This window comes from Elgaria multicarinata, chromosome 5 (assembly GCF_023053635.1).
Source record: "Elgaria multicarinata webbii isolate HBS135686 ecotype San Diego chromosome 5, rElgMul1.1.pri, whole genome shotgun sequence".
NCBI classification, from domain to species: Eukaryota; Metazoa; Chordata; class Lepidosauria; order Squamata; family Anguidae; genus Elgaria; species Elgaria multicarinata.
Window position 1 is genome coordinate 91,842,402 of NC_086175.1, and position 22,469 is coordinate 91,864,870.

The 22,469-nt window shown below is 38.2% G+C and overlaps 1 protein-coding gene across 3 annotated transcripts in view; it reads right to left on the bottom strand.

The window, feature by feature from the left end:
• EPHA6 (EPH receptor A6) overlaps nucleotides 1-22,469 on the bottom strand; it is a 506,479-nt gene that overhangs the window by 344,395 nt on the left and 139,615 nt on the right. For all 3 annotated transcript variants that reach the window (XM_063126817.1, XM_063126816.1, XM_063126818.1), the window contains exon 3: nucleotides 15,961-16,624. In XM_063126817.1, coding sequence (XP_062982887.1) covers nucleotides 15,961-16,624 — 664 coding nt within the window. The remainder of the gene's footprint in view (nucleotides 1-15,960; nucleotides 16,625-22,469) is intronic.

Consider the following 22,469-nt stretch of genomic DNA (forward strand, 5'->3'; position numbering starts at 1 on the left):
GGAGAAATTTGAGACGGAGTAAAATGTGTTTGGATTTTTAAGGACCTGAGCTGCAGAATCTGCTGCAGAAAGCCTCCTCAGGCCACAGGGAGTCTGGGGACTATTGGGTTCTTTTTTAAAAATAAAAAATAAATCCAGAAATTTACACAAATTTATTCGCAGGAAAATACACAATCCTGAGACATATGCCATACTGGAAAATATACACAAAGAAAAGTTGAATGGATTGGGGAACAATACGCTAAATGTTATATAATAACATAAATTATGTAAATTGCTGTGAATGCTGTTATGGAATTATTTACGTATTCTTCCAAAGAATGGGACGGGGGGGGGGGATCAAATCCGTCTGTGAATAGATGCTGGAACGAATAACGTTGCACAATCCACAAAACACACACAGGATGGATTTCACAAAATCCAGATATCCGTAGTCCTAATACGCTTTATAGAGTAAGCCCCACTGAATACAGCGACCTGGTTCGCATGGAATGACAAACCAGAATATAGGGTGAATATGGTTTTAGTATGGGGCTATTCACACATAATGGCAGCAAATTATGCATTAATTAGCTTAAATAATCTTTCGTTAATTAACCTAAGTTCTATTTGTAGATTAATTATTGGTTATTTAACCTAAATAGTGTCCGGGTACAGATGTCACGTAGCAAACCCCAATCCTCCCACTTGGGGATTGAATATTTAAAATGGCCATGGAACTTGCCTAGCACATGCTGTAGCAAATCATGGGTTACATGAAAACTAGGTCAGCGGATTATTGTTGAATCATGGGTTATTGTTGAATTGTGGGTTATTGTTGAATTGTGGGTTATCATTATGTATGAACTGTGCAGTGTGGTTTAACTATGGGTTGTTAACCATAAACAGGCTATGGAAGCTAGAGGCAGTGGGCAAGAGTAGTCAAAAACCCCAGACTCTTTATATGCCAGTACTGCAGTGATGAAAAGGCAGCTGGGATACAGAGAAGAAGTAGGTGAAGGAGAAGGGAAACAAACAACCAGGGTCTGAAAAAAGAAACTATGGTTTGTTTGATAGTTTGCTAGACAAACCTTAGGTAGGTCAATAAACCATGGTTTAAATAAACCATGGGTTAACATGAAATGTGAACCATATCTTCATGACTTTTTCTCAATAACCATGCATAGACCTTGTTTATTTATTAATTTATTTAAAATATTTCTTGGCCACCTTTTAGAGCAAAAGCCCTCCTAAGATGGCTTCACACATAATCATAATCTGTTGGTTTCAAAACGATTTGTTGCCAGGGATAAACGGAAGAGAGGAGGTGGGCATGCTCCCTTTAGAGCAACTGCCTCTTCCACTTTTACTCCACAACCCATTATCGACTAAACAACCCAGTGGTTTGGGTTCAGACATCACGCTCAGCAACCTACAAAGGAGCCAATCATGGTTTGCTTAGTAAAAGCAAAAGAGGCAGGCATTCGTGCTTGACAACCCATGAATTTTAAATGGGTGGATTTTCATTACATGTATGCATAGAATCATTCTGTTAATGAAATGAGGAATCCTGAGGAATCAAATCGCATCCCGCACCCCAACTATAGACATTATTCTTACAAGTAAAATAAATGAATATTACATTTGTGATGGTAAAAAAAGAAGTGAGCATTATTTGCTCTCCCATTGTTTTAAACATTTTGTTAAGAAATATTATTTCCATAGTCCTTGTTTTAGTTAAACATGTTTTAAGTGGAAGAGGCTGTTGCCAAGTCTCTGCAACAAATGAAATGTGCCATAGTTCGTTGTAAAAATTCAAAAGAAAAACACAGTATGGACTTGAAGGACAAGCATTTCTTCACTAGTACTCTGTTCTTATTTTAGGTCTCAATGGGGAATGAAATCACAGATGGAACCATGAAGTATGTTTACTCATACCAGGCCTTTGATATGCAAATGACTGTTCTGAGAGAATTAGAAATACACTGACCAGTAGACATTCTTTTAGAAGAGAGAAAGCCATTGCTACCTAAGGGAGAAGGGAGATAAACATTTCTCACAGCAGACACATGGTGAATAACTGAATACTGACTGCTGCTTGAGTGTTTTCCTGAGGGATTTGTTGTGTTTTCAGTGCAACATATTTTCTGTGTTTAAATGCAAAGGGGAAAAAACAGGTTATAGAAGATAGAAAGAAATTTCCAAGGGTCTTTCTGATAGTCATCAAAACAGAATCTTTCAGATGCCAACACATTAGTTATTTGGCTGTTATCCATAGAAACAGAGAAAATTATTTCCTGCATTCATATTTTCACTTTATACTGGCAAATTATATTTTGGGTAACTACTAGCAGGGATCCAAAGAGCTACTTTATGTGTTCTCGAGGGCTTTAGAATGCCCCGTGAGGGTTTTTTTGGTGTGTGTTTTCGTTTTTAGTTTTTTTCTTTGAGCAGCAGATCTTCATGTCATTTCACAAAATAGCTTTAAGTCCCCCAGTTTCAAATGTTTCTTGCCATGAAATATGGGGAACTGCTGTTTGAGAACCATGCACTTAAAGCTTCCTTGGGTACACTTAGCAATAGGATCCTGGTGTCTAATAATATTATCTGTCAAATAATATTAATTAGTAAGGTTTCTTCCTAGTCTTTCACTCACTGGAATCCACTGCTGCCAAAGTCCATAATTTCCCTGTTTGAATACAAATCTCTCTCACTTTCAATGTGCATTATGTTTTGAGAGTGAAGCTTCTGATATTGCTGCCATCCTGAACTGGGAATTCACTCATCACTTGTACAGTACGCACACTAATAGCTATGAAGATACATATGTATACTCATCAACTAGAGGGTTTGTGAGATCAGCCTTCCTAAGAGTGGTCACAAAAAAAGGGGAGAGCTGGACTCAGACACCACTCTTGCCAACAAGTGATCAACACTGTCAAGACTGATTGTACCACCCATTATTAAGTTATATCCAACTGCACTTAAACTGGTTTTTCACAATCCTAGGTTGACAATCCAGAGTTTCTGCAGCATCCTTTCATGGGGTAGTCCTGATCTACCAAGAGGATCCACCTGCAGAATCCTGTCCCTTCACCTGGTTTGCTCTTGCTGAATTGGGACAATTATGCTTGTGAACTTAATTAAAGCCACCATTGTGGTTTTCACATATACTGGCAGAGCGGAGATACTGTCAAGGCAAACGAGATGTTACATTAAATGTGTCTTTCCTCCCAGTGGGATGGATCTAGAGTACATTTAGGCCTAATCTACACCAAGCAGGATATTGCACTATGAAAGTGGTATGAAAGCGGTGTATAAAAGGCAGGAGCCACACCAAGCAGGATATAGCAGTATGAAAACAGTATATGGTATGTCTCAATGGGCTCCAACAGTTGTCAGTGCACTTCAATACCGCTATAAAGCAGTAGTGTGGCTTCTGCCTTTTATATACCACTTTCATACTGCTTTCATAGTGCAATATCCTGCTTGGTGTAGATTAGGCCTTAATCAGTAAATTGGACCCAATTTACTGGGGAATGTGTTTCCCAGTCCCTCCCCACACCAGTCTGGCTTTCTCCTTGGCCACCGCCATCGCGCCAGCTAAGAAGAAGACCCGGATTGGTGGGGGGAGGGCCTAGAAGGACACATTCCCGGATGTGTCCCCCAGCCATCACGCCAGCCAAGGAGAAGCCCCAGATTGGTGCACGGGTAGGACACATTTCCTGTGCCTCACCTCCCATTGCCTGGAGAAGAAGCAAGTATAGCAGGTAAGAAGTGTGTGAGTATGGGTGAATGCAGTGCATGGGGTGCCTGGTTGTTTGACTGAATGGATGTGTGTGCGCATGACATGTGACCAAAGCCATGTTTGGGTGGGCACACCACTTTCGGGGCTGGGCAAGTTGGTGGGCATTCCCCTTGGGGACTGGACATGTTGGTGGGCACGCCCCCTTGGGGGCAGCCATGTTGTCCTCCTTTTTGGTTTCCAAAATATGGTCACCCTAAGAGTAATCCCACTAAAATCAATGGGATAAGTTAGTCTTGACAAACATAAGTCTCATTAACTTAAATTGGTCTACTCTAAGCATGACTAAGTCTGGATAGCAGCAAATAGCAGCTTTGGTGGAATGTTTTTCATCAGAACCATAGTTGGGGAAGGATGGGTAAAATTACCCCCCTTTGCCTGCTGTGATCCTGATAATTATCACCCACCCCACAGCAGTTTATAGTTGAATTTTAAAAAGAAAACATACTTATTAAATGCAAGGATGCATTTAATGCCAGGTCTAGGTTTGCTCAAATAATTACTTTAAGATGCCCAAAAGTTTTGGCATGCCCAGTGGATTTAGTTTATTTTCTTTGAATAGCAGACACTCTTTGCAAATCACAAACTGATTTTGAAAGTTTCCTCAATTTCAAATGTAGCTGGCTATGCATCAGGGGATTTATTGTTTGAGAAACACAAGCAGAAAGGTTCATTATGCACACAGAACCCATGTGGTTCTTTGGATCCAAGCCTATGATTTGGAAAGATGACAACATCATCTTAGTGATGTACTAGTGATACTATTTTTTTTAATTCTTTGTTGTTTAAACAACACAAGCCAGTCTTATAGAATTGGGTTGAATATGAATTGAATAAGGAAATAATCTTATCCCAAGTATACTAGGTCACCTAGGAATTTGAGGGCCGTGAGTATGCTTCGTATGGAGTGGACCTTGGATTAGTGTACATGGCAGCAGATCTGTGGCACTTCCAAATGTCCTGAAAATGGATTAGAGACTGCAGAATATTATTTTTCAATCATTTCCTCCTTATTCTGGCATTGTATGTTTCTCAGCATGCATACTCAGAACTTCTTTTAAAAAATATTAACAATGAGCATTAGGTTTTTATCCCACAATTGCTTAAAATTTGAATCTCATAGAACATTTACAGCTGTCATTTGCATACAAAGAGAAGCAGTCTTAGGCCTTAGCTAGACCTAAGGTTTATCCCGGGGTCATCCCCGTTCATGTAAATGACACACAGGATATCCCGGGAGCAGGCAGGGACGATCCCGGGATAAACCTTAGGTCTAGCTAAGGCCTAAAAGTCCAAATATATCTTCTCTCTGTACATGCTTATTTGTCCTTTCTCCCCATCTCTTCTGCAATGTTGAAAACTCTTAATCTCTTAATCTTGCATTAGAAGTTGCGTTTATGGTAGCAGTCCATCACCATCATCAAAAAAAGAAAAAGAAAAAAAGAAAAAAGGAGCTGCATGGTCTCCTTTCTGCCTGATGCCATTTGTGTGAAGTACATAGCTGCGGGGTTTTAATGATGTCTGTTAATCCCTACATATCTAGGTTGTTTTATTAGCATGGTTTAAATCACCATACCCATATAAAGAGAGAGTTCACACAAACAGCTTCCAATTCTTCAATGACTGCCATGTCAGAACTATATAATCTAAAATGGGCCTCAGAATCCTCTCCTAGATACTTTTTACAATATACTCCTAGATACTTTTTACAATATACTCCTATATACTTTTTACAATATACTGCAATAATATAAAAAGGCAAGATTTTATTGCTGGTTCTCTGGTCTGTACAAGCACACATAAACCAAAAAGATGTCTGTATACATGCACAATTGTTAAAAGAAAAGGGAAAAAAATGAAGGGGAAGCATCCGTGAGATTGAAGTGTAAGGTGTGATGGAATCGTTCTGTTTGACTCAGCAATTCCCCGGCTGGAGAAGCGGGGCCTGACTCAGCCAGCCCAGGCATACGCCCCTTCACTGCCCCTTGTTTACCCTTTGTAGTCTTGGTTCTCAAGGAAACAACACCACACTCCAGAAATAGGGACCAAACACGTTTATTCTTCGAACTACACACTTCCATAAGGGTCCACACATTAAGGTAAACACGTAAGACGTTTGGGGGGGAAACACGGACAAAGGAATGACACACTTAGGACAGCAGGGACTAATACCTCCCCCTCCCCCTTTACGTGCTCAAGCCTAATAGAATTCACACTCACTCCCCACTTAACCACCCACCAGCCGTAACTCCGGCAAGGTCCCTTGCCCAATTGTACCCAAATCTGGACTAAAACAAAACAAACATATAACTCTGCGACTCAACCTCTTGTTGCTCACTCCGACTTGGCTTTACGCCACTCGAACTAGGACTCTTTCCCTCAGCAGCCGCGTGGAGCTTCCGCCATCCAGCCGGCCCGGCCTGGATGCTCTAACTCACCACGCACACGCTGGACTCCTGACACCCACAGGAAAGAGACCGGACCCTTAGGTGCCTAGGCTTTTTATTCCTTTCTGGGACCCCCTTGTCACCAGATCCAACCTGACCAATAGAAACCCCATAGCAACCCACCCCTCTCCCGAAGGGAGGGGGGAATGCTCCCAGACATTACACAGCTGCAACTTGTTACTCTCCCCGGTACCAGCCCGGGGAGGCGTTATCAGATGTCAGACGCTTCTCGTCCAGCGCGCCCTTGGCATTTCACTTGCTACTCCCTTTTCAGACACAAAGAAACCCCTCTCCCTCTTCCTGGGATGAAGCAAAAGATGTTCTCTTAAAGGAACCATGGGCTCAGCCCATGACATAAGGGACAAGTGGGCAAACATTTCTAAAATGATTCTTGCAGGCTTAATCTGATTTTCTTCTTCAGGCAGGGCAACAGTGCTTCATAATGTGCATCTCATCTATGCCTTTGCTCCAAAAGACTGAACAGAAAGAAAATAGCTGGTGTTCATCTGCAAATAGCCATAGTTTCTACTGCAGTTCTTATGCTTCCAGTGTGGAAGTGGTTCTAGAAGCTCTTGAGCAAGCTGAAGAATGTACTTTTCTCATGCAGCACTTTAGCACAAAGTGTAAAACAGGCCTTCTATGAATAGAAGACAACACTCCTCATGTAAAAGGGCATCTTTGGATCCAATCTGTTTTCATTATAGAGATTGTTTCCCGTGTTAATATACTGGCCAGAATGGAAAAGGTAGGATACTATGTTAGATAATTTAACATAATTTTACTTATTTATTTGTTACATATATATTCCACCTTTTCCTCCTAGGAGCCCAAGGTGGCATATATGATCCTCATCCTCCTCTCTACTTTATCCTCACAATAAATGTGTGAGGCAGGTTAGGCTGAGAGTCAGTGACTGGCCCAAAGTGCGGACTTGAAACTGGATCTCCCCATCCCCGTCCAGCACCCCAATACCATACTGCTTCTAGTATATCACTGGTACATAATAAAATATGCTCATATTTAAATGAACATGCATTTCTGCAATTATTCCCTGATCTAGAAAAATTGCACTATTTTATGTATTATTATAATGAAGAATATGAAAAACAAATTTTGATTTAAAGTTTATTCTGCTTTCAGCTAAATCACACAACATTAAACAATCGTATATAAAAAATATATATTTTAACTCTAACTTGAGCCATGTTTTTTGGGAATTTCAGCACTCTCCAATGTAAGTAATTATTTTAAAAAGTCAGTGCAATATATTTACCTGCAAATGTCAGATGGCTGATAAAACTGATGTTTAAAACAGATCTAAACCTTGTGACAGGTTTGCTTCATGCACTGGCTGTTTAAACTGAGCACATTCATATGCACAGAAAGCTCAAGTATAATAGCTACTACATATGTATAAAATCAACACCTCACACTAATGGGAAATTATCAAGGTCACATTGCCGGCTGATCCTTTCTTAGTGCCTTCCTCATCATAATTCAGACCCACAGACACATTTTAATAGTTTTACATTTGGTGACAAGAGACATTGCTGAATCAGTATGCACATAGATTTGATAATTTATTTCATATAGTTTTTCCTAAACACAATAGAGATCATCCACTAAGTTATGTTTTAAAATATCATGCCCTAATTCTTTTATCACAACATATTTTTCTAATTATTAAAAAAAATATTATGGGTCCAGTTCAATATATGGTTGTGTAGTATATAGTGACAGAATTGTTTGAGAGTCCAGATCACAACTTCAGTCATTGTGCTGGTAATGTAGACTGCACTTACAGATGTGAATGATGGCATTCTGGCATTAGCTAACATTGCCAGATGTGCTCATTGGGCAAAGATGTCAGGCAAAGAAGTTGTGTTTGATGGATATATCAGGGCATTTTCTCAATGCCTCCACAAATATATGATGTTTATGTCAGGTAGAAAATGCCCCCAATTCCTGTGCAGAACTTAGTCCAGCATACCCACCCAGACAGAAAGACATGTGAATGAATTAAAATCCCAATATAAGATTTTGAACATTTAATATGTTTTTTGCATTAAATAAAATATCTTCTGTGGTACAACTCCTTAAAAATGTATTCAAGAATCCAACAGCTTTTGTTAAATATGATATTGTCCCAGAAACAGAGTGGCTTATGGAAAAAAGATTGGAGTGAAACATTTTGACCCCAATATTTCTGTTTTTAATATCTCTTTTAAGTTTTCTAATTGACGATTAGAAACAATGCTATTGGATTGTGCATAATTTAATGAGAATTAAACATTTTCATCTTGTCTATGAATACATGTAAAATCAGTTTGGAAATACTTAACATGTATGAATATATTCAAGCTGTCATAGCAAAATTAAGACATTTTAGATAGACCGCAACTATTATATAATAAGTATATTCCAAATAACTAAGCATTCATTGTTGGCATTTGGAGTAAAATCCTTCTCTGCATATATTCTCATGTCCTTTGGGAATTTATGCACACTTTGATCATTATCCCTTTGAAGTAACACTTCTTTAAAGAGAGACATTTCAAGTGCAGTCTTCAACTCCGTTAGATGTTTTACTGGTAGGTAGGAGACTTATTTTACATAATTTATTCTGCAGTTAGAAAGCATATCCTGATGAATGCCAACTGCAAAAGATAAGTTTCAAATACCCACCTTTATCTCCTAGGAACATTTACTTTGTGGGTCACATCAATTTCAAATTAGAATCTGAAAGATCAGCCTCATTAGGTCATCTTACTTCCCATCAACACAAGTTTAGCCCTATAACTCTGTCCTCCAGTGTTATGACAAGCTTGTAAGAGGTTTAAAGAATAAGGCTTCTTGCAACACCACTTTGGATTTTTAATATATTCCATTGTTAAAATATAAAGGGTGACATTGTGCAAACAGATTTCCACTTGTGTAACAGAGCTTCCCCTTTACCTCCTGCAGCCCCTGTGTCTTCTGTAATCTTCTCCAGAGGGGGAATCTTCCAGAGCAGGAGCAGCTGGAATAGGGGGAATCCGTTCCACTGAAAGATACAGCATCATTGTATGCAGCCCAAACTCTCAGGTTCAACGCTGCGTTGAAAGGTACTTTAAAGACAATTTCCTCAATGAAAGCTCAAGTACAGTACAGTATCTTTACAGTCATCTGGGGAACATGTTAGCAAGAGTTTTCAATATTTTCATACAGCTCTATGTGAATGAGGGCTTACTTTGTGCACACACATTCACACTTCACATTACAACATAACAACATTTTTGGGCATTGAAGAGAATGGGACTGGCTCAGCTTGTGTGGCAGTCCACTTGAACCTCAGAACCTCAGGGAATGCAAGTAGTCTCTGACTAGGCTTCCCATTAGGATGTGGAGATCTGATCTAGTTACTCAGGTTTAAAGATAAACAATAAAAAGAGGAGGAACCAATGGTGCAAAATCTTTTTTTTTTGGCACTGACATCGCTTGATGTCTGCTTAGGAGACATCTTGGGATTCCTAGAGTTGCTTGAAATCTTGTAAATCAGTTCGGATTATTTGGCCAATATTTCTATTCTAATGGGCAGTAGCTTCCCAAGGTCTGAGATAGAGACCTAGCTCATCATGTTACCCAATCCTTTTTTTAAAAAATCTGGAGACACTAGGAAATGAACCTGGAACCCGCTGGAAGCAAAGGACGCGCTCTACAACTGAATAACGGTCCCTCCCAGAATGAATAGTGAACTTTCGGAGCTTTCGAATTCTGCTTAGCAATACCATCTAAGCTGAGTGAAGAATGAATGAGCAAGAAGCAAAATATATGTGCTTTTCTGTTTAACTAGAGCTGCCTGAAGCCCAAGGGTCTAACCTGTGGTGGACAGGTAGATGCTATGGAAAAAGTACAAATAGGGCATGATAGAGATAACCATTCTGTTTAACTCCAGCATCTGGTATTCAGAAGTATATGGCTGTCTCTGAACATGAGGTTTTTATTTCAACCTTCCCCAACATGGGTTCTTCTTGGTGTTTTGGACTAGAACTCCCATGACCCCTGCCTATTGACTAGCTGGGACTGGGGTAAATTGTAGTCAAAAATAGCTGGATGCATCCATATTGGGGAAGGCTGCTCTATTCTAGTATTATGGAGTGGGGGGAACACCATTTCCAAACTGTTCAAGTTTATATACCTCTATATACTTTCCAGCGCCAGGTGAAGACGTTTTTATTTTCCCAGTTTTAGTAGTTTTAGTCTTTTAGCCCTGTTGTTTAAAATCCATTATTGTATTTCAAATTTCTGCATTGCTGTTAGGTTTTATTGTGATTTGTACTTTTATATTGTAGTTTTAAGCTTTTACATTTACATGTTATTATATGTTTTGTGGATTTAATTGTTGTGAATTGCTTAGCTTCAGCTATTGGGTGGTATAGAAATATAATAAATAAATAATTTCCCCTTTATATCTGGTTTGGACTTATTTGAGTGTAAGCACCTGACTTGAGAGTAAGGCCCGTGGAGCTTTCTTCTATCCATATGATAATGTCACTATTTTATTTGACGTAATTTTTTCTTTTATTTTTTATACATCATTCATTATTGTTGTCCATATTTGTTGTATTATTTATTAAATTGATTGGATTAACTTCATCCCTTAGGCTCAGGGCTGGTAACAATATGCTAATCAATCCACCTTATCTTTCCCTGTTGCTGGCCACCAAAAGACGGCTTGAATAAAACATGACTTCAGCTGCTTCTAGAAGATGCACAGACTTTAATTTTTACAATATATGTGGTAACATATATGTGGAAACTTAAGCAAAAAGGTATCTTCCCCTAGAAGCTTACAATCTAAATTTAAAGGTAAATTTAATTTGTAGTATAAAGTTACATAGCTGTTTGAAACTTAACTGTTGTTGTTGTTGTTGTTGTTGATGATGATGATGATAATAATAATAATAAATAATAATAATAATAATAATGTTCTCCTTTTCCCTCATAAATTTTAGATATAATGTGCCTTTAGGAAGTAAGGGTGTGGAGATGTAAATAACCCAGACCCTTGTACTCCTCTTGAAAAAAATGTCCCCATCATTTTAAAACATTTATTTAAAAAAATGCATAAAGCTGATTTATATATTCTTAACTGAGGTTTGTTTGTGCTGGGGGTCATCATTACTGCATCACCCTTAAAACTCCTGATGCTTAAACTTGTTCTTGGCAGTTCTCCCAACTATACTCCAGCACCAGCTGCCAGAGCCAGCTAGAACACCATCCTACCCCTCTCCCACAATTCTAGGACAGGAAAGGAGAACAGGAACACAGCAACACACCAGCTCCCCCAGTAAGTGCGTTAAGGATTGGTGTGTTTTCATGCTTTACAGTACAGGGGTGAGGGGGAGAAATTTTATAGCAATTCACAGCTTGATGATCATGAAAAAGATGGGGGCAGATGGTGGAAATGAGATGCAAGATGATGTCTTGTTCAGCTACTGAATTATTAATATTCATTGCAAAAGTTGGTTTGTTCCCATTTTTAGGATTTATCACACAATCCTATGTATGTTTTCTCAGAAGTCAGTCCCACTATGTTAAATTGCCAATTGAGTGTGCATAGGACTGAAGCCTTAGCTGCCTTCCCAAAGTCTCTGTAAATTTAATCTCAAAGTCAGGTATTTTAATTAAATAATTAATCCCTTAGACAAAGGGATTAATTGACAAACTGACAAATGCCATCAGGGCTATTAACAATTGTTTGATGCATCTTATCTTTGCTCATGTATGTCCATGTGTGCAATGCAGAGATAGTCATCTTGCTTGCTAGAATAACCAGGCCGCATGCAATTTTAAGATATTGTGGGGGCTCTAAGTGATTAGTACCTCTATGGCCACCATAGTTTGTGGCCACAGAGGTATTAACAGTTTAGTACTAAACAAGTTTAGTACAAATGCAAGAGTATTTCTGTCTGTAGGGAGCACTGCCATTGAAACAAAGGCTGAAACTGATAGCTATAGGTCAGAAAATGAGTCTGATTGAATTTCATGCATATTCATTGAATCTTGCCTCCCTTTTTTTCTTAGTTCTTTTTATGGGAATGGGAGCTTTATGTCTTGACAATGGAGGACTAGCAGAGACATAAATAATTTTCTTTTTTACTATTGTTGGTGGTTTCTTCTGTTGTTTTTTTTAAATTGTTTTTTGCCTGCTCGTCATAAACTGGCAAAACCAAACAGTTTCCTTATAGTCAGTTGTTCCTAACAGTTCATGAGCTTGTAGCTTTATTTGTTACCAAAAAAGTAAACAAATTTAAAAGTAATTTAAATTTGTAATAATTGAATACACTGTACATTTAATACACTAAATGTAATAATTTTATACCAAACCAATTTGGACATAATTGCATTTTATGTTCCTAAAATAATAAAGTGACTTTCAATTTGTAAAAAGTGCTAATATTGCATTAATTCAATTTTTCCAAAAAATTCCATTTCCCCCGAACCCGCCCCCAGAAAAAAAACTGTCCCCCCCCCATGGCTTCAAAATTTCCAGAAATTTTACATCTCTATACCCACCCCACCCCCACCAATCCGGCTGATGAGTTCTGTTTGGATATCTACTAGGGATATCACCGGTGTCCATTTGGGGCTCAAAGCCTGGTGAGAAATCAATGGCTCACCCCCCTGGATGTGAGTCTGTGGACCCCACCACTTGCTCGATTTGGCACATCCTGAATTGGGCAAGCGCACGAGTGTTCCCTCCCTCAGCAAGCCGCCATAACAGCACTCGTTCTTAACCGTAAAGGTTCCATTTGCGTAAGTGACAGGCTTAAAGGGGCAGTGTTGTGTACATGAGCTTGTCTTTAAGGTGCTAAACTGTATTTTGTTGTTTTTGCATATTCTACTTGGTAGAACACAGCTAATGATATGTTTGATCTTCAAATAATGTTTGATGAAACCCAATTCAGAGGAATTGAACTATTGCATATCACCACTGGAATGCTCTTGTCGATTTAGCAATATGCACACAGATTTTTTTGAGACCATAGAGGAAGTATATGTTTCAGCTGCCATAACAGCAAATGATTTGCTGCACTTCATAAACAATTGCTTAGTACTAAAATAAAATATTTATTTATTTTATCATTGAACCATGAAAACAGCCTTTAGCTACCAGTAATTACTTTCAAACAGTACTTAGAGAAGATTGATTCAAAATGATACTATGACTTAATAGGTAATACAGAATTTCAAAATTGATCACTTAATGTGAGGAGGTTGATTCATGACGTGACAAGTAAACCCAGATATGTCATGGATCAATCCTAGGTTAAACAACCCACAGTTAATCTAAGAACTAATCATTCTTGTGCTATTGCTCACATAGTACGTAATTGTACGCTCTTCTGCTGCTGTGCATATTTTTTTATACCTTTCCAGACTTTAGTATAGCATCGCAATTGATTATTTATGCACAGAGTGACAACTGAACCAGAAAACTTGAGCTGTTCATTGTTACTGTTCAGTGTATAAAATAGTTTTTGGACAGAACATGGATTTTAGAGCTCTTAATCCTGCAGCTTCCCTTAGAATCATTCACACATGCATGGATGGACACAAATGTATTGTTCAGAATATAAAAACATAGCAAGTGCAGTACAATCCTAAAATAGTAATTCAAAGATGTACAGATGTATGAAAAATTATAAAAGTACTTTATTCCCACAGTAGTTCAAACAAAGGACATAATAAAAGATTAATCTTACAACATGATACGTTTAAACACTAATTTTCGACTCAAGCAATTAAATAAAAAAATATTTGAATAAACATGCTTGTAGACATTCCTACAGTTCATTATGCTTCTGTCTAGGCAGTGTTTGTTCAGCAGCAGACCAGATCCACTTGTTGAACTCATACAATCAAAAAGTACAAGAGAGAGGGAGAAATATATATGATTGCACTGGAATTCTAACTTTTATATAATAGAAAGGATGAATATATTTTGGCCATAATTCACAGACTAACTCCTCATCCCAAAGCAAGTAATACTGTAATCACATTTTTGCATTTCCAGATTAAAATATTAATGTAATAATAGCACACAACTATGGTTTTCTCATATCATTTCTTCAATCCCAGAGTTCTTCAACTTCATAGTTGTTTTGCCAACAAGGTGAAAGCCATGTAAGCTGTTCCCTGCTAGAACTTATTTTCTGAATACTGGATCAAAAGGTGATGGTCGATTGGTCCAAAAAGATGAAGGCCACTAGGCTATGTGCCTCTCATATCTTGTTTTATTTGCGGACAAGTTTAGCATATGACAGGAAGTTAATCTGTTTGTTTATTTCATTCTATGGTTTTATGGATGTAAACTACCCTGACAATATTTATCACGAAGAGTGGCATACTAAGGCACGATCTACACCAAGCAGGATATGAAACTATGAAAATGGGTTGAAAACTGTATATGGAATGTGCCCTGGGTCCCAACAGTTGCCACAACTGTTATAAACCATTTTAAAGTGGTAGTGTAGATCCTGCCTAACTTATTAAAAATGAATAATAATAATAATAATAATAATAATAAAATACTTGAGTATCTATTTGTTTAGATGCCAGCTATCAGAAAGCCCTTTTTCTATTCCATAAGCAATGAAAATCAAATGGTACTAAATGTCTGAATAAGTTTACTGTGCAATGGAATCTACACTTACTACTCATTAGGAAAAGATGCAATTACTTGCTTGCTTAAACTGTGGTAGTAGCAGGGTCCACCACATACTGTAGCTTTTCAGGCAATTTAATTCTACTTGACTTCCTGTCTTGCTGATTGGGAAAAAAAACCCACAAATATAAATTTTCAGTGAACAAAAGGTACTCTCAGCCTCGACATTCAACAATGAGCCTCCATTAAAAACAAAAAAAGAAAGAACCTGATAAAAACATGCAAATCCTTTGCTCTGCTTTCATTCACCTCTTTAACCTGTAGAGCAAAATTCCCTTTTACTCCATTATCAAGAGGCATCATTCATACCACCAATGCACTTACAATATATAATTCTCCATCTTTTCTACACACACTTCATTTATTTATTGCATTTATATCTCGCCTTACACTTGCAAAGTAAGTGATTGTTCAGGAATGTTTTACAATGAGCATTCATGTGTGTGAATCATCACAGCAACCACTAGAACCAGAAAAACTGCACAGCAACAAAATATACTGCACTGATACCTTGGGATATACCATCTAACCAATTGTTAGTTTTTCAAGTGAAATTATTGGTATCCCCTGCCCCACTCCCAATTACTGTTTTTCTCAACTGACACAACATCTATTATTTTAAAGGATAAGTATTGCCTTTATAAAATAGTGGTTCTCACTTTAGGCACACAACCATTGAACCCAGCATATTTCTTGGTATCATTGTAGCAATTTTTTTCCTTCATAGCTAACAATAACTATTCTGCTTTATCCATGATTTACTTTTAAGTGAACAAGCCCCCCTCCAAACATGCATTCTGCCTTCTTTGTCAGCTATAGCCATAGTTTCAATACATACTAAGCAGCATTCAACGATAAACCAGATTTTAAACCAATCAATGGTAAAGGATGGGCTTAATCCATCTCCTATTAAAACTGATTAATATTTTGCCTTAACTTCCATGAAAGCTGGACTGTAACCCATGCTTTTAAACAAACAAACAAGTTGCCGTGGAATACAATTAAGAACAACTCCTTACCATGGCAGGAACCTTCCACTTCTTCATATCCAACACTGCAGATACATCGTCCTAGAGGCACAAGCCAATCCCCATCTGCTCCACAGTATAATTTTGGAGTGTCCCGCTCCTCAGCACTCTTCACACAGGAACCTCGTACTTCCACTAAAGAGGAAGAATCAACCCTTGGAATAGTATCAGGAAACATAGCCAAATTTCGAACAGTGAAAGGACACTTTTTGTAGTAAACACGGACAGAGACCAAAGCAATGCACGCACCAATATCTTGAAAAGCAAGAAAAAATCCTTTCCTGTTTATCGGTCCCACCTCACGAACTTCTGTGTTCAGTTTAAGGATGCGATCACCCAAATCCATTTGAGTAAAACTCTCATCAGCCGCAATAGTATCAATTTTACTGTACTGGTTTGGCTTGAATTTAATTCCATGGGATTCATCTGATTCCAGGTAGTAGAGGTTAAATGTTTCTTTGCATGTCCCCAGTACCCATGGAATGCTGTTGCAGTCTCTCAGTGTAAACTTCATTTCCACATAAATTTTCTGGGCTGCATCACGGGAGATCCAATTTGTACGAAGCCAGTTGTTTTGGTTGGGTTCCATAACATTACATACCTGGTAAGTATGGATGGGGCGATTATATTCATCCATTTCTGTTATGGCATCCCACTGAAAAGAAAAAGCATTTCATGAAATAAGAAACATTCTTAAATACATACCAACACATTATAATTAACGTTATAATTAAAAAATAGTTATAATTAAAAAATAGCTTGAAAGTGTTGCTAGTGTGGAAGGCTGATATAAATGAATAAACAAAATTTAAATCTTAGAGTCAGGCTACTATCATTCTTATGATTTGTACTTTATTTGAAGGAAGTTTTTTCTCCAGATGCCTTCAAGTCAGACATAATCATGTGTAACAATATTCACTTGTCTTCACAATCCATTTCAGTCCAAAGCTTAACACAGTACACCTCAACATAAATATTTGTAAGCAGGGACCAATTAATGTATGTGGAAATGAGATGTGCAATCCTCACATTTATTTATTTATTACATTTTTATACCACCCAATAGCCGAAGCTCTCTGGGCGGTTCACATATGATCTGTACCAGCTCAGTTTCACTGTAGGTATTCGTTCTTCACATGCAGGTATTTGATCTTCAGATGAACACTGAAGAATTGAAAATACCAGGTAGACTACTAGTTTTTAATGTTTTCTCTCTGTCACGTTAGGTCCAGGATCATTCTTTTCATTTTGGGGGCAATCCGAGGAAGTGACTTCCATGTGTAATTGATGTGGTACAACTTCCAAACAAAGTGTCAATCATAGGGCCCATCTACACCAAGCAGGATATTCCACTATGAAAGCAGTATATAAAAGGCAGGCGCCACACTACTGCTTTATAGCGGTATTGAAGTGCACTACAAGATCTACACTACTGCTTTATAGCGGCACTGAAGTGCACTAATAACTGTTGGGGCCCATGACACATCTACACCAAGCAGGATATAACACTATGAAAGCGGTATATGGTATGTGTCATGGGCCCCAACAGTTGTCAGTGCACTTCAATACTGCTGTAAAGCAGTAGCGTTGCTCCTGCCTTTTATATACTGCTTCCATACCGCTTTCATAATGGAATATCCTGCTTGATGTAGATGAGCCCATAGTGGAAGGAAAAAGTTCCAATTAGGCAATAGCTTCAGCCCAGAAGGATGGCTAGTGGCTGCCATGCTTTTTGCAAATTGCACTGAAGCTATGAAGTTGAAATACTGAGGGCACAGCACCATCCCCTTAGTCCTTGGCCATGAGAAGGCCGATTAATCTGATCCCCACCCTTTGCTAGTTCTTCCTACTGAACAGCTGGAGGCAAACATGCTACTCCATGTGGCAATGGGGACAAGCTGTTGCATACATATTCACTGACGATGACAACAGAAGCAGTAAACGTTAACATGTTTTGTTTACTCTAAACACTTGTATGAAAACAAAGTCTCCAAGTGTCTACATGTTGCTGTGCCCTAGGGCAAAACCCACTAACACTATGCATGAGATCTAAAAGGCATTAGGGTTTTATGTGGCTCTTGAGACAGGCAATAGATGGGTGGCATTCTGTCCATATATTGATTGATATACCACAAAGCTAAACATCTGTTCATAAATACCACTTAAACTACCAGACTTCTTCTTTTTACTGTTATAAAACTCCATAATATCTATTATTAACTTTAACAGCTTTTCATATTTGCAGTGTAATCTCTCTGAGCAAAATGGAATAAAAGTTGTTTGCATGCACATTTGCATGAACTACAGACATCAAAATAAAGCTTTTAAAGTAACTAGTATAGAAGTTTCATGTAGGTTCTCCCCTTGCTAACACACTCAAAATTAGACTCTCTTTAAATTATATGTTCATGTTCTCTAAATTTATTCAAGTTCTATTCATTATGTACTTTTTTGCTAGCAGGAGTTTACAGTCATTTGAAATGCAGCTATTTATGCATATTTCTTGCAGCATGTCTGAAACATAGAATCTATTTCACAAAAGCTAGGTGAATTTCGTATAATATGTCTGCCCAAAATTAGCTACCAAAATGCATAATTTGTTTGACAAAGATTATGAGCAGGTTTAGAACATATGTACTTTGTTTTATGGTTTTATTGTTTGGCTCTTATATTTCATCTTTCAAGACCAATGCGGCTATTTCCTGCTTTACCTTGCTGACAACTTTCTCCTTCAGAGGGTGGAGGGAGAAATGAGGGATCAACCAACTTTGACTTGATTCTGGGCAATATTGAGAAGTTAGTTCATTGGGTAGAAGTAGCAGGAACTTTGGGGAAAACTGACCATGTAATGGTTGAGTTCTTGATTTTAAGAAAGAACTAAAACTAAGAGAAGTCAAATGTGTACCTTGGACTTCAGGAAAAATGATTTTAATAAACTCAGAGAAATTATAAGTAGGATTTCATGACTAGAAAAATTATCAGGAAGAGAAGTTTAAGTGGGATGGCAGTTCCTAAAAAAGAAGATATGAAAACGCAATCACAAACAAACCCAATGAGGGGAAAAAATGAAGGGTACCGAAGAAGCCCAAGTGTCTAGAGAAAAAGCTTACCAATTAGCTGAAAATCAAAAAGGGCACCTATAGGAGGTGGAAGAAGTACAGGTCACTCAAGAAATGTGCAGGCAGATAGCCTGGAATTGCAGAGATGGTGTCTGGAAGGCTAATGCTCAGAATGAGCTGAGGTTTGTGAGGGATGCTAAGAATAAGAAAAAAGAGTTCTTTGGATATGTTGAAAGTAAAGTAAGACAGAAGTAATGGCAGACCAGCTGCGCAGATGACAAAATGCTAACAAGTTATAAAGAAAAGGTGGCACTGCTCAACTCCTATCTGTGGCCATAGCTAGACCTAAGGTTTATCCCTGGATCATCCAGGGGTCAAACCTATTCATCTAGGTGACACACAGGGGATCCAGTGCTCAGGCAGGGGCGAACCCTGGATGATCCCAGGATAAACCTTAGGTCTAGCTGTGGCCTGAGTCTCATCTGTTGACTTCAAACTGCACTTCCATTCTTTCAGCCTGTTTGTCACATAGGCCAGATGAGACAGTAAAGAGATGGTCAGTAAAACTAAGTCTGGATCCAACCCTATGTCTCTGCACATAGTTTGACGGGAAAATACCCACAGAGAAGTTTTGTTTCTACAAGCACTGGGATATACTAGCATAACATTTATACTAGGGTGACCAAATGAAAAGGAGGACAGGGTTTCTGTATCTTTAACACTTGTATAGAAAACGGAATTTCAGCAGGCTTAGAAGTGTTCTTTCAGGGATGGCTCAGTTACAGTGAATCCTGTCTCAATGCTGGTGGTTGCCTAGACGACCCTTGACATTCCTTCAAGCTCTTTGATTCTAAGTAAGTAATTGTTTATATATTTTCTCTTCGAGATTGGAAGGCTGTTGAAAGTTACCATGGTAAAGAAGACTCTATTGAAGACTAAACAGGTCAAAGAAACAGCCATTGGTTCCTTTTAAGAAAAGCCCTATGAATTCTTTTGTGATTATAATAGATGTAAGGGTTTTATTTAAGGAAGTTTTGTTTTATTTTGTTTGGTGTCCAAAAAGCTCAATCTTCTGGGTAAACTGAGACCATTCTTAGACCTTCTGGGAGATTCAGGAAGGGCTCACTGACCACTATAAAGATGTTCCATTGTATTGTGGTGACATTACAAACAACCTGGGACATGGTACTGGCACAACAGGGTGAATCATGGTGGTAGTTGCACCATCATATAAAACCACTATTGATCAGAAAACGATAGAAGGGTGAGTATATGTGAGATGGGGAGAATCACAGAATTATCATATTATACGTATTACAGCCACCAAAAGCCTATGTATCTGATATACCATAATCAGCTGATTAAAATGGTCCAGAAAGCACAATGATAATTCATTACACTATGAATCTATTCAACAATTACTGTGAAATCATTTCTTCAGAATAAGGAGTAGTATCCAACTGTGCTCAAGACAAGAGCTAACGCTAATGACGTTGTGCTAGTATAAACCAACACTTGTGCAATGTAACTAGCACTTTCTAGGTCAATTGGAAAAAGTGGTGATTTATTTCATTTCATTTCATTTCTATACCGCCCAACAGCTGAAGCTCTTTGGGTGGTTCACAAATACAGCGGCAAATCGCCACTTTCTCTCATTGCCCTAGCAAGTGCTAGTCATGTTGTGCAAGCATCTGTTTACACGAGCACAACATCCCTAGTGTTAGTCCTTGGACACAATTGGATACTACCCAACACTACAATTTCCAGATTGTTTATTCTGGTCATTTTAAAGGTAAATGGAACTGCTCCGGTATTAATTAGGATGTAGATGGATTTACACTGCATTCCCAAATAACCTTATTTGGAATTAAGTCCCACCAAGTTCAATAGCATACCGAGAGATTACGCTTAGAAATGTGATGAAAATCTGTGGCAGAAATGTGGTTAATACAAAACATTTGATTAAAAAGGCTTTTCCCCCTTTGTAAAAAAATTAGAGGAGAAAATGACAGTAATAATTTAGATTTGAACTGCTTAACCACAGTATATTGTCCTGCTGCAGGGAATTACTTTCTAACGCTGAAAAGGTACAAAGTGCTTCTTTTTTCTCAAAAAGAAAAATGGTTAAGCTATCCTCCTCCTAATACGATAGTCTCCACGAAACTATTTAAATATTCACTTTAATCAATATCCTGATTCAAACTTCAAAAATTAGAGCTCTAAATCGTGCTCCTAGCCATTTAGTTAATACCGCAAATCTTTCTTCAGTTGGAAAGTAAGAATTCTGCATTTAAATGATGACTATTGTGGGGGTGGTATTTCTATTGCATTCATGCCAGGAATTAAAAACCAAAAGATACCTATAAAATGTTAGATATCTTATTTATTTTGATGTATGTTAATATTCTGCCACTGTTTTCACACCAGGAAGACACAGGAAACAGGCAATGAAGTTAATTTCAACCACAATAATACTGAGATTTGCAATGCCACAACATAACAAAAAGCATGGGCCCCAGCATAGGGATGTACAGAACTTCCTCAACTATTTCTCTTCACATTTGTGCCTTGCCAAGAGGTGATGCTTACCTGTTCCTGAAATTTATGCAAAAATGCAGGTATGTAATATTTGCAACACTAGGGTTTTTGAGATTATTCTGTATGTTATTTCAGATCGTAGTATTATAGTGCATAGTTCCCCATTAGATGCAAAGACCTGGTTTTTATGCATTGTTCCCACTTTGAAAGTGATGTGTGAGAGCATCTTTGTTAGGTTAGGCTCATCATATATGCAGCCCCTTTCAAAGTTTTTGTTAATCTGAAATCAGATGACTTACATTTCCCAGAGCAGCTCTTTATACTGCATACTATTTTATTATGCTTTCTTCCTAGCTCATTATTTGAGCAACTTCAGCCTTGTCCAAATCAACTGGATCCTGACTCTGAGATATTGATGGGATCTACATGTATGAGAAATAACGTTAATGATGGGTTACGATGACTGATTGCGTCACATGACATTCCTCTAGTAATGATGTATCATCGTTGTTTTCCCCTTCTCTTGTTACGTTTTAAAAGCGTTGAATGAGGTTGTATGTGCCCCCTTTCTTCGTTATTAAAACATGTCTCTTAAATTTCAAACTAAGTTGTGTAGCCAATCGTTGTCCTGGGGGCGTGTTCCTTCTATTTCCATGCCTCATGCACACAGATAGTACAAACTGGAGGGGGGAGGGCGAATGCAGGAGAGCAGGAAGTGAGTGGATCACTGTAGCAACCAATGGACAGAAACTCCTACCTACAGTGAAACAAGATACAGTGTGTACTGGAGTAATAATTTAAAAACGGATCAGAGAAAGGTAAGTAACGCTTTAATCCCTGAGTGTGCCCCGTGACGTTTAAAACTGGCAGAAAATATAACGTTTTCAGTGGTCATAAACAACA